The 16,591-nt window shown below is 44.3% G+C and overlaps 1 protein-coding gene across 1 annotated transcript; it reads right to left on the reverse strand.

The window, feature by feature from the left end:
* Positions 1-6,794: 6,794 nt before the first annotated feature.
* Positions 6,795-7,406, reverse strand: LOC136462839 (uncharacterized). Its single transcript, XM_066461889.1, has one exon. The coding sequence runs from the start codon at positions 7,404-7,406 to the stop codon at positions 6,795-6,797; it is 612 nt and encodes a 203-aa protein (XP_066317986.1).
* Between the last annotated feature and the right edge of the window lie 9,185 nt (positions 7,407-16,591).

Genomic DNA, 16,591 nt, shown 5'->3' on the forward strand with positions numbered 1-16,591 from the left:
TTGCATGCCTTTTTCTTTGTCTTGGGTGTGGGTTTATTTGGACAAACTTTCACAAAGTTCCCCAACTCGCCGCATCCATAGTATCCTTTCTTTCTTTGCTCATTTCTTTGATTGGTGAAGATGAAATCTTAAATTTGGATGGGCACACCCTTGGCATTAAGCCTTTGGATCATCTTCTCCACCTTGTTGATAAGTTTGATTGATTCTTCATCAAGTTTGGAGGTGGAGAAGGAAGATTGATCATTATCACTTGATTCTTCTTCTTCATTATCATCATCATCATCATCATCATCACCACCACCACCACCATCATCATCATCATCATTGTAACGTCCTGCCTCTATGAGGCTGGGCCCGCTTACATCTAGCAGCTTTTCTAGGATATAGACTGCCCTCACAGACCCACATAAGTCTTTTCTACGCACTTTGTCCTCACTCGTGCGCACCTAGGAAAGATTTCCTAATCTGGTCACCCATCTTGAAATTTGCTCTAGGCCAAGCACGCTTAACATCAGAGTTCTTTAGAGATGGGCTTCCAGAAAAGAAGTTGGAACTTGTTGGTATGAGTATCCTATTAATCCTGTTAAGCCCTAGGCCGGGATGTTACATCCTCACTCCCTTAAGAGACCGACGTCCTCATCGGTCAATCCCAAGCCAGGAACGTCCTCTCTTGGCCACATCCGTGTGTCCAGTGCCAGCGCATGTGCTATGCTATGTGACCACTCTAGGACCACTCCAACCATGCGCACCATGCCTGCGCAACTACGACACATGCACCTGTGAAAACCACGAGAGTCGGCTCTGATACCATTCTATAATGTCCTGCCTCTATGAGGCCGGGCCCACTTACATCTGGCAGCTTTTCTAGGACATAGACTGCCCTCACAGACCCACACAAGTCTTTTCTGCGCACTTTGTCCTCACTCGTGCGCACTCGGGAAAGATTTCTAGATCAGTCACCCATCTTGAAATTTGCTCTAGGCCAAGCACGCTTAACCTCAGAGTTCTTTAGAGATGGGCTTCTAGAAAAGAAGTTGCAACTTATTGGTATGAGTATCCTATTAATCCTGTTAAGCCCTGGGCCAGGACGTTACAATCATCATCATCATCATCATCATCTTCTTCTTCATCTTCACTTGAGGTGCTTGAGCTTGAGCTTGTCTCAACTTGCTTGCCCTTCATCTTTTTTTTCTCACTACATGCGAGAGCTTTGCCTTTGCTTGATGATGAGGCTTCTTCTTGACCCATCTTCCATGACATTTCAAATGCCACTATCTTGCCAATGATTATGGCCAGGGTCATGGTGCTCAAGTCCTCCATGTTGTGAAGGATGGTGATGATGCTTGCATATTTCTTTTGTGGTAGCACGGAGATGATCTTCCTCACGATGTCTGCATTATCTAGCTTCGTTAATCCTATTGAATGGAGCTCATTGATAATTAGATTCAAACAAGAATACATATCACGAACAAGCTCATCATCATTCATTTTAAAGGAATCATAATTTTGTTTAGCTAGACAATGTTTTTGCTCATGGACATTAGTTGTGCCGTCATGGAGCTCTTGGAGTTTTAACCAAATTTCATGTGCCGTATTTAAAGTGAACACTTGGTTAAACACATCCATGCTAAAAGATTCAAACAAGCAATTTTTAGCTCTAGCATTGAAATGAATTTCTTTTTCTTCACTCTTTGTGGGTTTATCGAGATTCTTAATGGGTTTTATCCCGTCATGAATGACTCTCCAAACATCCAAATCTACTGCCTCAAGATGACAAGCCATTCTAGCTTTATAGTAGGGAAAGTTAGTGCCGTCAAAGTGCGGAGGCCTAGAGGTATCCATCCCAACCACTCTAAATAGCACCGGCTCTATGATGGTGAAGCCAAAGGTCCAAATTGAGCTAACCGGCTTTGATACCACTTGTAAGGGACCATGATGCCTAAGAGGGGAGGGGGTGAATTAGGCAACTTAAAATTCTACTTCTAACTAAGGCCTCTAATTTCACCTAGTCAAAACCTATGCTGGAAAGTAATCTATCTAAATGTGCAACTATGATTTTGCTAGGTGTGTTGCTATCTCTACCGCAAAAGAGTGATGCAACCTAGGTTCCAATCCTATCAACTAAGCTAGGGAAGTAAAGCACACAACCAAGGTAGCAATGTAAATGCGGAAGGTAAAGATGAGGTAGAGGTGCAAACTCCCGTCGACGACTTCGGTATTTTTACCGAGGTATCGAGAAGCGCTCAAGCTTCCCCCTAGTCCTCGTTGGAGCCCCTCGCAAGGAATCCCTCGCAAAGGCCAAGCTCCTGGTCGAGTAACTCCGTGGATAGCCTCGGGCCTTCTCCACGCGCAAGTGGGTCTCTGACGTGCCTTTTGACAAGCCTCTCCCGGATGCTCCCCGCCATCTTCACTATCCCTTCGGTACATGGTAGCGGCCACACTACAAACGCGGTTGGTGTGATCTTGCAAGACTACAAGCCCCTTCGATGTACAACAATGGTGCACGCAAGCACTGAGTGATAAGAGGTATGCAAACCTCACTAAACACTAGGCCTAAACCTAGAGCAAGCGCATAAGCGATGGTCTAATCAACCTAAGCACTTCGCAAAGCACCTACGCTAATCACCTAATGAATCACTAAGCACTATACAAGTGGAGATCACTAAAATGGTGTATCAACATCCTTGGTATGTTTTCTCAGCTCTCCACTTCTCAAATGGCCTGTTGTGGGTCTATTTATAAGCCACATAGAGAAAGTAGCCATTGGGGGCGAAACCCACCTTTCTGCTACTGACCAGACGTAGCTGTCGTCCTGACCGAACGCGTCCAATCGTCCCGACCATTGAGCACGTGCGTAGAGATCAGATGCACTGCCGAGTCTGGTCATCATCGACCGGACATGTCCGGTCGTATTTGCGCCGCTCTAGAATCTCTCTGGACATGATCGGATGATGCACTTTGTGCGTCTGGTCATCCAGTGCCACTGCGTCCGGTCCTCACTGAGTTGTTGCCACGATGATGAACAGTAAAGTCCGTACATCCGGTCACTGCCTCGCTCAACGTTCGGTCATTGCTGCTGACACCTGCTGTTGTCGAGCAACTGATCGGACGTGTTCGGTCCTCATAGGGCCACGTCTGGTCACCTCTACCGAGCTCGTTTCATCGTGATCTTGCGTCCGACTTGGTTCCCATCTTCGTGCTTGGACTTTGCTTGATATCTTCGGTCTTCTCTTGTGCTTCTAGGGTCTTGTTTATGGTGTTGATCGTGGGATCATCATGTCGTCTTCGTCCAAGTCACGTCTTGCACCCTATTGAACTACAAAACAATTACTTACAAATTTATTAGTCCAATTTGGTTGTGTTGGTCATCAAACACCAAAATCCAAAGTAAAAGGGCCTAGGGTCCATTTTCCTTAGAGGTGGGTTGCGGAGTTGTGGTGGGAGGGGTCCTAAAGGCCCGTCCAAGTTGTATTCTTATCTTTGTTTGTTCTTGCCCCGTCTAATAAAATTATCGGTAAAGCTTTTGCTGCCTTTCTAAAAAGTTTTGTGTTCCAAAGTGTTTTGCGAGGAATGTAAATGATTTGTGCACAAATACCATGAATAGTGGAGGAGCACATATGACCAAGGATCAATGAAAGCTAAACTAGGGTTTAATCGGACATCTGAACGTGATTCCAACCAAGAAACAATATGAGACTTTAGACATGGTGCAAGACTTTATCAAATCACATGTTTTATAATGGTATATATATGTGCCAGTAGTATATAAGAAAACACATAATTATAATAAGCTATATCTATAATTCACCTTATGTTGAAGGAAACTATATAAAGCATTAGAGCCAAATGAAACTCTGTCATCTTTACTGTGAGACAATTAACAATGTTACCTGTTAAAGAGGAGCCTCTAGTCTATGTGCAAGATAACTTGGACTATCCATCCTCTTTTGCATATACTAAAGAGAAGTTAACATGAGTTGACAAGTTGCCCGTCCTCTCCAATCTACTTGCATGCGCATGTGATAGATCTTATATGTAGCCCTTCTAATGACAAATATGTGTAGCTCAGAAGTAGTTAGCAAAGGAATTTCAAGAATAATAAATAGTATCATATAGAAATCATTAGCAGGAATTCATTATTTCTATATTAATTGAAGCAGTCTAAACAAAGGGTTTGGTTTGCTTATACTTGGTTTGAGGTATGAACATTTTAAACCCGTACTTAAAATCCATGATTCGTTTTCTGATTTGGAAGCATTCTAAAGGCTAGAGATTTTTTAACTAAAGGAAAACATATATAATTTTTTACTTTCAGAGATAGTCATGAAAAAATAAAAGCATAGGACTATCATAAAGCTCAAACCTCATTAGATAAGAGCATCAGACTGAACTCAACCACCACGAAGTCATCCTCATCCCATGTCCATCCTTAACACATCTGGCCAACAATTAGAAAGCATTAGTTTATGACGAACATCTCCCCAAATGCATGAACCAATCATAAACAATTGCTAGAAGGATATTTATCCATATTATCAGATATATAACAACAACAAAACAGCAACCAACGCGGGCCACCCCGAGCACGACTGACTCGTAGATGTCGATCCTCGTGGTTGGCTGCAGACTCACATAGTCACATAAACTTGCACACTTGTTGGTGCTGTGCACAGTGCCGGTCCTAAAATTCCGAGGGCCCTCTGGCGAACTCATCACGAAGGCCCTCTAGACCACATATAAAATCTTATAATATATAAGTGTTAATTTTTGTTGCAAAGCAAAAACAAATCCAGTGATATATTTTTTATTTAACATGTTTGATATTTATCGAGGAACGATGTAAACTAAAACGGCTCAGGAGTGGCGTGTAAACTCCATTTCTCTCAAAATGTAAACATCTTGTAAACATTATCACGGACCACGAGGGCCAAATAAAATTCAGGTGGCGAAAACTCCTCCGATGACCGTAAAAAAAAGTAAACTAAAACAATAGTATATTTATACTTCTAAAAGTAATATGATTACCACAAGGAACTCCATAACATCCATTGCTTCTCGTAAAAAGATACTTCTTCGGGCACTTCTTGATGCAGAATCAAGGACGGTATTGAGATCAATAGTGTCTACTTATGTATAGCACCTTTCTAAGATTCAATAAATTTATCTTCTAGTTTTTTCTGTTTTCTTTTCTGAGATCCCAACAAATGTTTCTTAGGTAACGTTCTACGCCTCTAACACCTAAATTAAAAGAAAAACATAACTATATGAGTACGAGTACTAGAAGTCTGAAATAATTAATTTGGATTAAAAAACGATCATGGAAAAAATACCTAGGTGCTAGTGCCTGATCAACTGATGAACTGATGATTGATAAACTGATGATCGGCTGATCCGCCTGATCACGTCGTCGTCGAGTCGACCTATGAGTGCGTTGTTTCCGTGTTTCCGGCTCTCCGTGGCGGCCGGCGGTGGCGCGGCGCGGCTCCGTCTCCGACTCTCCGTGACTCCCTGAGACCATGATCCTTGGCCTTGGGCGCTCGCGTACGTAGTAGACTCACAGACTGGGGAAGCAAGCGTTCGGCGTTCTTGATCCTGAACGTCTCGGGTTGCCTATCAAGTGCCATCGGACTATAGGGATAGGGCCTATGGTATACCTGAGCCTGGGCCCCTCCCTCCGCTGGGCCCTTGGCCGCCGCACCTCTGGCACCTCTCTAGAGCTGGCACTGGCTGTGCAGCAGTACACGACACTTGTACGTAAGTGACGCGACGATGAGGATGGGCCATGACGAGTGATCCAACACTGCCTTATCATCTGTGGTGGACAGAGGCATAGAGACCTAACCCTAAGTTTAGGGTTAGGCAACGGCGATGCGCCATTCTCCAGACCTTGGCCTGATCCACCATAGTGGCTAAGCCAGTGATATGATGCCAACACAAAATGCCACCGTTGCCCAGATATGCCCAACTCCATGTGAGGCGGGAAGGGGGAGGTGTAGGGGAGGAAGGCGGTGGGTGGGAACCAAAGTTGTTGAGGCATAAGGAGATCATCGTTGCGCCGGGATCCATGGTTGTGATTGACGGGAGCGGGACATACGTTAGGGGTTGCTAGCACAGGGGAACGTCATGGGTATGCGGATGGGTGTAATTTTTTGGTGAGAAATTAAAAAACAGAGAGGGGGAAGCGCGATGGTTTACAATATGCAGACACACGTGTCTGCCTATTCGTATCCTTGTTAGTTTCGTATCCTTGTTAGTGGTTGGGTCCAACCATTACGCGCGTGTCACTCAATCTACATTAGATGCAAAATTCAAAACACATTCATTGGAGAAGATTAGAGGTGAGTAGGATGGATTAAGGTGAGGGGCATTTTATAATTCCTTTTTTCTTTTACGGTATACACTGAGTATGAATTATGATACGTGCTGGTTTTTAGAGAAGTACTACCGGTACATTGCTCCTTCATGTTAGCAATGCAAAACTTGATGTATGCACGTGTACCCGTCCACTAGATACTGTACATTAGTGAAAAAAACATTAGGTAGAGAAAGGAGAGGAGCAGCCAGGTCGATTACCTTTTAAGCCAAGCGAACAGGGCATTCACTTATGAAATGGAAAAGTACAACAGGTAACCCAAAGTTGAACTTGGACACCGTGCCCCGGCTACATACTACACTGACACCTTAACGCTAGCAGAAACGAAACTAACAATGCATTGACACTAAACAATGACAAGATTACCACCAATCCGGCAATCCCGCATACGTGCGCACGTACACATGATGCATGCGTGTGGTTACGCGCACTTGAAGCCCGTGGGGACGCCCTTGCCGCAGAAGTTGAGGACGAGGCTGAGGTTGACGGGGATGTTGAGGTTGAGCCCCAGCACGTTGGCCTTGATGGCCGTGCAGAGGCACACGGCGGTGTCCAGCTCCACGAGCCCGTTCAGCAGCGGGCAGCACTCCTCGTTCACCGGCACGCCGGCCTTCGCCTTGATCAGGTCCAGCACGTTGGCGCACACGCCCAGCTTCAGCGCGTTCGTCGGGCAGTGGCCGTACCAGCCGCTCGTGCCATCGTTGCCACTGCCAATGCCGCCGCCGCCGACGATCCCGCCTCCACTTCCACCGATGGGGCCGTACCCGCCACCACCGCTGCCGCCTCCGATGGGTCCGATCCCACCACCACCTCCACCAATCGGGCCTATCCCACCGCCGCTGCCACCGCCACCGATCGTGCCGTACCCTCCGCCGCCACTACCCAGCCCGCCGCTGTTGCCTCCCCAGCTGCCGCCGCTACTGCCCTCACACGGCCCGCTGCCTCCGCCGTAGCCGCCGCTTCCCCCACCGCCATGCCCATTGCCGCCATGGTGCCTGTTGCTGCCGTGGCCATTGTTCACTACCGGAGACATCTTCTTTGCCGAGTGTCCCAGACTTTGCCGAGTGCTTTTTATTGAGCGTGAAAGCATCTAGGTCCCTAGTTGGGTTTCGGTGACTAATGACAATATGTGATTAATGTGACTAATGTGTGTTTTGCAAAGGCAATTAAGTTAGGTCACGGTAATGGAGATCGATTGGGTTATCATAGTGGTCATGCCCCTACGATGGAAATCGTTTCGGTTTTCAAAGGATGGACGGCAAGGTTAAGGATGGACTAGTTCTAAGTGTCGATTGGAGTTGAAGAGACACTTAGAGTAATTTAGGACTTTGTTTTTTCTTTGGCCGTACTATTAAGAGGGGTATGGACGGGTAGCTTGACCTAGGTGAGTCTAGTGAGTTAGGTGTGGTGCACACTTGCTAAATCTAGCACTAGGTAGCTCCTAAAAAGCCCTTAGATCCATTGGAGCAAACTTCATTCACATACGATCGAGAGTTGAAAGTGAATGGAGGGTCAAATACTGACCGGACGCTGGATCCGGGGTGACCGGACGCTGGCGCAGAGTCCGGTCAGTTCATTTGATCAAGGTGAAATTGTCTGGTGCGATCGGACGCTGAGAGGTGAAGTGACCGGATGCTGAGTCCCAGCGTCCGGTCGACTCCAGTAAGGTTCCAGAGAGGAAAAATCATGACCGAACGTGTCCGGTCACAACTTAAACACTAGAGTCGGGGAGAACTGACCGGAGCGTCCGGTCACCCTGCAGAGGCACATAACGGTTCATTTTTCAGCCATGGTTATAAATAATTCCTCTATTCGTGTGTGGGGGCACTTTTGCTCATTCCAACAGTTGAGAAACACCTTTGAGAGTGTCAAGAAGAGCAAGGTCCTAGTGAGGTGATTGAGATTTGAGAATACCAAAGAGAGCCCTCATTAGTAAAAGCAAGAGTAGCAAAGTGTGCATCCACCCTTCTCATTAGGCTTGTTGTGGTCAAGTGAGAGTTCGTGCTTGTTACTCTTGGTGATCGCCATCACCTAGACGGCTTGGTGGTGATTGGGAGCTTGGTAATTATCTAGCGGAGCTTGTGGATGACCCAACTCAAGTTGTGAGCGGTTGTGGGTGATTCACCGCGACGGAGTATCAAAGAATCAACTCATAGAGAGCACTTGATCCTTGCGCGGATCAAGGGAGAGCTACACCCTTGCACGGGTGCTCCAACGAGGACTAGTGAGGAGTGGCGACTCTCTGATACCTCGGCAAAACATCACCGCATTCCTCTTTCTCTCTTTACTTTGTGCATTTACTTTGAGCAATTCAATTCTTGTCATTTACATTCATAGAATTGCTATGCTATAGTAGGATTGGAACATAGGTTGCTAAACTTTTATGCGGTAGATTAATAGAAACACTTTCTAGGCACAAGGGGTTAATTGGGCTAATCGTAGGATTTAATTATTGCAAAGAAATTTTGAATTAGCCCAATTCACCCCCCCTCTTGGGCATCTTGATCCTTTCAATTGGTATCAGAGCCTCGTGCTCACGTATTTAGGCTTAACCGCCTAGAGAAAGATGTCTCACGGGGATGGACCTTCTCCTATCTTTGAGGGGGATGATTTTCTATATTAGAAAATCCGCATGGAAGCGTATCTAGAAGCTTTAGATGTTGGAATACTTAGAGCCACCTCACAAGGCTTCCCAAAACCTCGGGATGCTACACACCTACAAGGCGATGAGGTGAATTACGAAAAATAGAATGCAAAGGCTCGAAACACCATCTTTATAGGCCTTTGCAAATATGTGTTCAACCGGGTGAGGAACCACAAAGACGCCCATGCACTATGGTCTGACGTTTGTGCGCTCCATGAGGGAACAAAGAGTGAGTGTGAGGAACGCTATCATCTTGTCATAAAAAGCTAAATTCTTTTGAGATATTTCCTAAAGAATGTGCTAATAAAATGTACTCACGCTTGAATATTCTTGTAGAGGAAATTAATGGGCTTGGACTCACTCAAATGCAACCATCCGATGTTGTAAAAAAGATCTTGAGTGTCCTCCCGATTGACAAATATGGGCATATTGTGACCGTGCTTCATCAAGGTGATCTTTCCACCGCTACACCGACATAAATCTTGGGAAAGATCAATGCTCATGAGATGTACATGCACATCATACCTCAAGATGGCTCATCCTCTAATAAGAAGAAAGACAACGGCTTAGCATTCAAAGCTAGCCAAGAGAGAGGTAAAGCAAGGCTTGAGTATGAGAGCTCAAGTGATGATAAAGTTGATGATGCTAGTCTTGCTCTCATAGTGAAAAGAACCACCAAGATGCTAAAGAAGCTCAACAAGAGTGGCTTCAAGTTCGATGGTAAGAAGAAGTTCTTCACTAGCTCTAGAAGGAAGCCAATCTCTGAGATGAATTGCTACAATTGTGGAGAACTTGGTCATCTAGCACACCAATGCACCAAGCCCAAGAAAGACAAGTTCAAGAACAAGTACAAGGGCAAGAAAGATGACTCAAGCAATGAACAAGAAGATGAGAAGAAGAAAAACAAGCCATACAAGAAGAGAGATGGCAAGAAGAAGAAAAGTGGAAAGGCATATATCATCGGTGATTGGCTCACGGACATTGATTCATCAAGTTGCTCATCCAATGATGATAGTGATAATGAGAAGGTGGCCGCCATTGTGATTGACTCTTCATCATCTTCACCTCCACCACCACCATCATCCTCTACACACCTATGCCTTATGGCCAAGGGTGATCGCAAGGTATCAAATGATGATAGTAGTGGTGATGAACATGCTAGCAATGATGATAGCGATAGTGATGATGATGAATATGAATCACCTTCTTATGATGATCTTGCTAAATTGCTAAATCAATACACTAAGATCATAAGAAAGAGTAGAGCTAAGAATAAAAAAATTAGAAGCTAAAAATGATTCTCTTTTAGCTAAATATGATGTAGTCGAAAAGACTAGTGTTGAGCTTAGAGATGCAAATGATGCTATATCATCCAAACTCAAGGAGCTCAAATCTTCTAAGAAAGAGCTTAAAGATAAACATGATAAACTTGAGAGGATACACAATGAGCTCATCACTAGCCACAATAAGCTAAAAGAAGAATATACTACTCTTAAGATTAATCATGATAATATTGTCATTGCTCAAGAGTTTCTATCCAATGAGCCACATGATGCTACTAATAATATTGTTAAGATTGATATAGCTACATATGTGATGATTTGATCTTTGAGAGCATTGAGCAAAGTTCTAGTAGCAAGGGCAAGTAAGTGGTTGAGGCCGATGATTATGATGAGTTTGTCAAGCTCAAGAATGAAAATGAAAAGCTCAAGAAAGATCTTGAAGAGATCAAAAGCCACAATACTATTGTGCTAGAAACTCTTGATCATGATAGTGATTTGACTCTTAAAAATGAGAAGCTCAAAGAAGAGAACAAGAAGCTCAAGGAAGAGAAAAATAATGATGCTCTCAAGGAAGAGAACAAGAAGCTCAAGTTGGAGAAAGAGTATCTCAAAATTGGATTGAGCAAGTTCATAAGAGGCAAGCATCTTCAAAGTGAGCTACTAATGAACACCATCATGAAGATAGATATAAGTGGCATTGGGTACATGGCAAACAAAGAGAAGAAGGCTCAAGCTCAACAACAACAAAAGTCAAAGCCAAAGCCAAAGAGATGTTTTGAGTGTGGACAAGAAGGCCACTTTGCCCATAAATGCCAAACTCCACCACCACAACCCTTGCCCAAGCATGCTAGACCTTTTGCTTTCAATGCTCATTACATGCTTAGAAAGGATTTTAGTGGGAAGATGAAAGTCATGTTCTTAGGACCTCCCAACAAGAATAGGCCTAACAAAATTTGGGTAGCAAAGTCACTTGTTGAGAAGGTGAAGAGCCCTCAACAAGTTTGGGTTCCTAAAGCTTGATCTCGTGTGTGTAGGTGAACTACAAGACCAGTGGAAGTCATTGGATTATTGATTATGGTTGCACACAGCATATGACTGGTGATCCTCATATATTCATCTCACTAGATGAAGAAGTAGATGGACAAGAAAGAATCACATTTGGAGATAACTCAAAGGGCAAGGTGAAAGGATTGGGCAAAGTGGCAATATCAAATGATCATTCTATCTCAAATGTGCTATATGTTGCTTCATTGAGCTTCAACTTGCTATCCATTGGACAATTGTGTGATCTTGGCTTCCAATGCATGTTTACCGAGAAGTAAGTTGTTGTATCTAAGAAGGATGATGATCAGGTTATATTCAAAGGATTTAGAAACAACAACCTATATCTAGTGGACTTCACCTCCGAAGATGCTAACTTTAAGACATGCCTATTTACCAAAACAACACTTGGGTGGCTATGACATAGAAGACTTGCTCATGTTGGGATGAGCTCACTCAAGAAGCTAATGAAGAATGATTTGGTGAGAGTGTTGAAGGATGTGAAGTTTGAGAAGGACAAGCTTTATAGTGCATGTCAAGCTGGCAAGCAAGTTGCAAATACTCATTCAACAAAAGCTTTCATGTCAACCACAAGAGTGCTAGAACTCCTTCACATGGACTTATTTGGATCAACAACATACAAGAGTTTGGGAGGAAATATTTTTTGTCTTGTGATTGTTGATGACTATTCAAGATACACATGGGTATTCTTCCTTCATGACAAATCCGAAGTTGCATTATGCTTCAAGAAGTTTGCTAAGAGAGCACAAAATGAATTTGAAGTGAAGCTCAAGAAGACTAGAACTGACAATGGCAAAGAATTTGACAACACAAATATAGAAGCCTATTGTGATGAAGTTGGGATCAAGCATGAAGTCTCTGCAACATATACTCCTCAACAAAATGGTGTAGTTGAGAGAAAGAACCAGACATTGATCACTCTTAGAAGAACAATGCTAGATGAGTACAACACCCCTAAAACTCTATGGGCGGAAGCTATCAACACCGCATGCTATGCATCCAACCGCCTATTCCTTCAAAAGTTTCTTGGCAAGACACTTTATGAGTTGCTCAATGGGAAGAAGCCGGACGTCTCCTTCTTTAGGGTGTTTGGTTGCAAATGCTACATCTATAAGAAGTGGCAACACCTAGGGAAGTTTCAAAGATGTTGTGATATTGATTTTCTTGTTGGTTACTCATCAAAGTCCAAAGCATATAGAATATTTAATCATGCCACCGGCTTGGTTGAAGAAACATATGTTGTGGAATTTGATGAATCTAATGGCTCCCAAGGAGCACATGAAAATCTTGATGATGTAGGTGATGAACCATTGAGGGAGGCTATGAAGAACATTCCGGTTGGAGATATCAAGCCTAAAGATGATGTACAAGTGATTGATCCACCTTCTTTATCAAATGTGCCACAAGATGGTGAAAAAGATGGGAGAATAGAAAATAAAGACACTCATGTCTCTCATGATCAAATGATGGTACAAGCACAAGATGTTGATGCTCCACAACCTCCTCCTCAAGTGGTCAATAGAAGAAACACACCTCTACTCTAAGATCATCCACAAGATCTCATCATAGGGAGTCCATCAAAGGGTGTAATGACTCGCTCACAAAAACTTGCTACATTTATTGCACATCACTCTTTTGTCTCTTGCTTTGAGCCTACTAAGGTAGAAGAACCTCTTCAAGATCCGGATTTGATAAATGCCATGCATGAAGAGTTGAACAACTTCACTCACAATGAAGTTTGGACTCTTGAAGAGCGATCAAAAGGTGCAAGAGTCATTGGAACAAAGTGGGTGTTCCACAACAAGCATGATGATCAAGGCGTTGTTGTGAGGAACAAGGCAAGACTAGTTGCAAAGGGGTTTTCTCAAGTTGAAGGTTTGGATTTTGGAGAGACCTTTGCACTGGTTGCAAGACTAGAAGCCATTTGTATCCTCCTTACATATGCATCACATCATGATATGAAACTATATCAAATGGATGTAAAAAGTGCATTTTTAAATGGCTTTATTAATGAACTAGTCTATGTTGATCAACCTCCTAGGTTTGAAGACCCTAGATATCCTAATCATGTTTATAGGTTGTTCAAGGCATTATATGGGCTTAAGCAAGCCCTAAGAGCTTTGTATGAGCGCCTTCGGAACTTTCTCATTGAGAAGGGCTTCACCATTGGGAAGGTCGACACCACACTATTCACCAAGAAGCTTGATGGGCATATCTTCATTTGTCAAGTGTATGTTGATGATATCATTTTTGGATCATCAAATGAAGATTCTTGCAAAGAGTTTGGTGAATTGATGTCGAAGGAGTTCGAGATGTTAATGATTGGAGAGCTTACATTCTTTCTTGGTTTTCAAGTCAAGCAAATGAGAGAAGGGATTTTCATCTCTCAAGAAAAGTATACTAAGGATCTTCTCAAAAGATTCAAAATGGATGAATGTAAGCCAATCAAGATACCAATGCCAACTAATGGACATCTCGACCTAGATGAGGGAGGTAACACGGTTGATCAAACTCTCTACCGCTCTATGATTAGTAGATTATTATATTTAACCGCATCTAGGCCCGACATCATATTTAGTGTGTGTATGTGTGCTAGATTTCAAGCTAATCCTAAGGAAACTCATTTAATTGCCATTAAAAGAATCCTTAGTATCTTAAGCACACACCAAGCATTGGCCTTTGGTATCCCAAAGGAGCTATATTTGAATTAGTTGGCTATTCCAATTTAGATTATGCCGGTTGCAAAGTGGATAGAAGAAGCACATCTGGAGGGTGCCATTTGCTTGGTAGATCACTTGTGTCTTGGTCCTCCAAGAAACAAAATAGTGTGGCTTTGTCCACCGCCGAAGCGGAATACATTGTCGCGGGTGCTTGTTGTGCACAAATTCTTTATATGAAACAAACTTTGCTAGACTATGGTATAGTTCTAGAAAAAGTACCTCTTTTGTGCGATAATGAAAATGTGGTAAAACTTGCAAATAATCTGGTTCAACACTCTCGCACCAAGCACATAGATATCTGCCATCACTTTCTTAGAGATCATATTGCAAAGAATGATATTTCATTAGAAGGTGTAAGGACCTAGGATCAATTGGCGGATATCTTCACTAAACTGCTAGATGAGGTGACTTTTTGTCGATTGCGGAATGAGCTCAATGTTCTTGATTTTAGTAACTTCACTAAAAAATGAGCTTGTGTTGTTCCTTGCGTTTCATTGTAATATACAACATGTTTAATCTTTGGCAATGCATATAGGGCTTGTCTAACATGGTCAAGATAACCACCGTAAAGCGAGTGAAGAAGCTTAACCTTAGATCAAACTTGACAAGCAATTAGATTTACCTTCAAGTATTGCATTGCATATGCATGAATGTTGCTATGTCATTTATCTTCAATTGCACTCTTATTGGCTATTTTCCTAAAAAGAATTATAGCCTAAGGCAAAATATTTTAAAAAACTGGAGGGTTTGAGAGAGGTCACTCACATCAGTCCCAATTGGTGTTTATTTAGATCTTATTGAAGTTGGGACTTGATTGGGAATAGGCAGCACGAAGGACTTTGAAGATTTGTTGGAAAAAGAGTGATCGGACGCTACACCGGACTCTAAAGTCTAGTGTCTGGTCAGTTCATAGGAGGCGAACTGCTGCTGAGAAGGAGTGACCGGACGCTGAAACAATGCTTTCCCAGCGTCCGATCAAGCGAAGAAGATGAAGTCAGGATCGGCCGGACTCTGCCCGCATCCGGTCAGTGGTGATCGGACGCATTCGGTCGCGATTCTAGGGGTTTTGGACCTCTCTGGAATCGACCGGACATTGGGTGGCAGTGTTCGGTCGCTGCCACCGGAGCGTCTAGTCAGTAGAAAACGTACGGGATCCGATTTCTTCTCTGTTTTCTTATCTATTCCATTGGGGACCCCATATAACTACAGCGCCACGCCATGTTTAACCTAATCCACTGTGCTGACTTTGTCGTACGTGAGCCGCCGTGCCGTGTGCCCTAGCTACGCCTCCATAGCTCGCCGTGCCACGCTGCTCCCACGCCCGTGTCGCCGTGACATCACCCCGCGCCACCTGCCCGTAACCGCGCCACCACTCACCACTGTGCCACGCCTTCCTGTGCCCGCACGCCGCTGAGCTCCCATAGCAGTAGCGCCGCCTCACTAGCACCGCCCCCATGCGTCAATGCCGGTGCCATGCTCTCTGCTCCCGTGCCCTAACGCCAGCGCCGCCTCAAGAACCTCGCCGGTGCCCTAGCCACTGCTCACCGAGCATCTTCACTGCAGTGCACCGCCTACTCATGGCACATTGCCTCACCGGAACCCTACCTTCGTAGTGCCGACCCGGTGGGTCCCCGATTCGTTCCTTTTCTTATCGATTCGCTGGTTCGTCAGGTAGCAAGCCCTCGTTTCTGATTTCGTATCTATTGCTTGCTTTCTTAGGGTTTTGTATCTCTAGATATATTATATTTATTTGTAAATCCAATCTGTTCTAACATACAGCGAGTTGGTGTTTCTGAGGTCTCAGTGGCAGTTGACAGTCAACTCGGGGTCAAGCTCGCGAGTACGAATCGAGGCCAAGCCTCGGAAATGATAGTTGGCAGTTGATCTTTGTTAGCGGCAGTTTTTCCTTTTCAGCTTCATCAGATGGCTCGTGTCAAGAATGTCAGAGGAGGTCCCGGTGATGAGGATCCGAGGCCCCCGCCTCACCAGCCTATAGATGCAAAAGGCAAGGCAACGAAGAAGCTAGCAATGAGGAAGCATAGGTACCCTGATGCAGATACAGCGAGAGCAGCCGCAGTTGCAGAGGCCGCAGAGCGCATAGAGAGAGGAGATGCTCAGAGTGGTGTTGTTATTGCTGATCAGCTTTCTCCATCTACAAGGGCTGCACTTGAGCAGGTTGAGCGCCGTCATGGTGGTCCAGCTAGGACTGTCATGGTTGGAGGACAACGTATGGCTATTGATGAGAGTCAGTCTTAGGGGGAGTCATAGCAGCAGCCGTAGCCAGCGGAGTAGACTCAGGAGGGAGAGCATGCTGAGGAGACAGAGCAGGCACCTCAGCCACAACTTCGCTGCTCTGGTCATACCTATGCTCTAGTAACACCGAGGTCAAAGACAGAGTGGAGGGGTTCTCGTCCACCGTTTAGACCATAGGGTTCACCTCCAGTGACTCATCTAGATTTGAGGGCCACCACGGCTAAGCAGGTGCAACAGCTTAGATTTATGGACTTTG

Source organism: Miscanthus floridulus, chromosome 1 (assembly GCF_019320115.1).
Source record: "Miscanthus floridulus cultivar M001 chromosome 1, ASM1932011v1, whole genome shotgun sequence".
Taxonomy (NCBI): Eukaryota; Viridiplantae; Streptophyta; class Magnoliopsida; order Poales; family Poaceae; genus Miscanthus; species Miscanthus floridulus.

Coding starts and splice junctions, on each gene's coding strand:
- LOC136462839 (XM_066461889.1), bottom strand. CDS start 7,406: ATGTCTCCGGTAGTGAACAATGGCCACGGCAGCAACAGGCACCATGGC.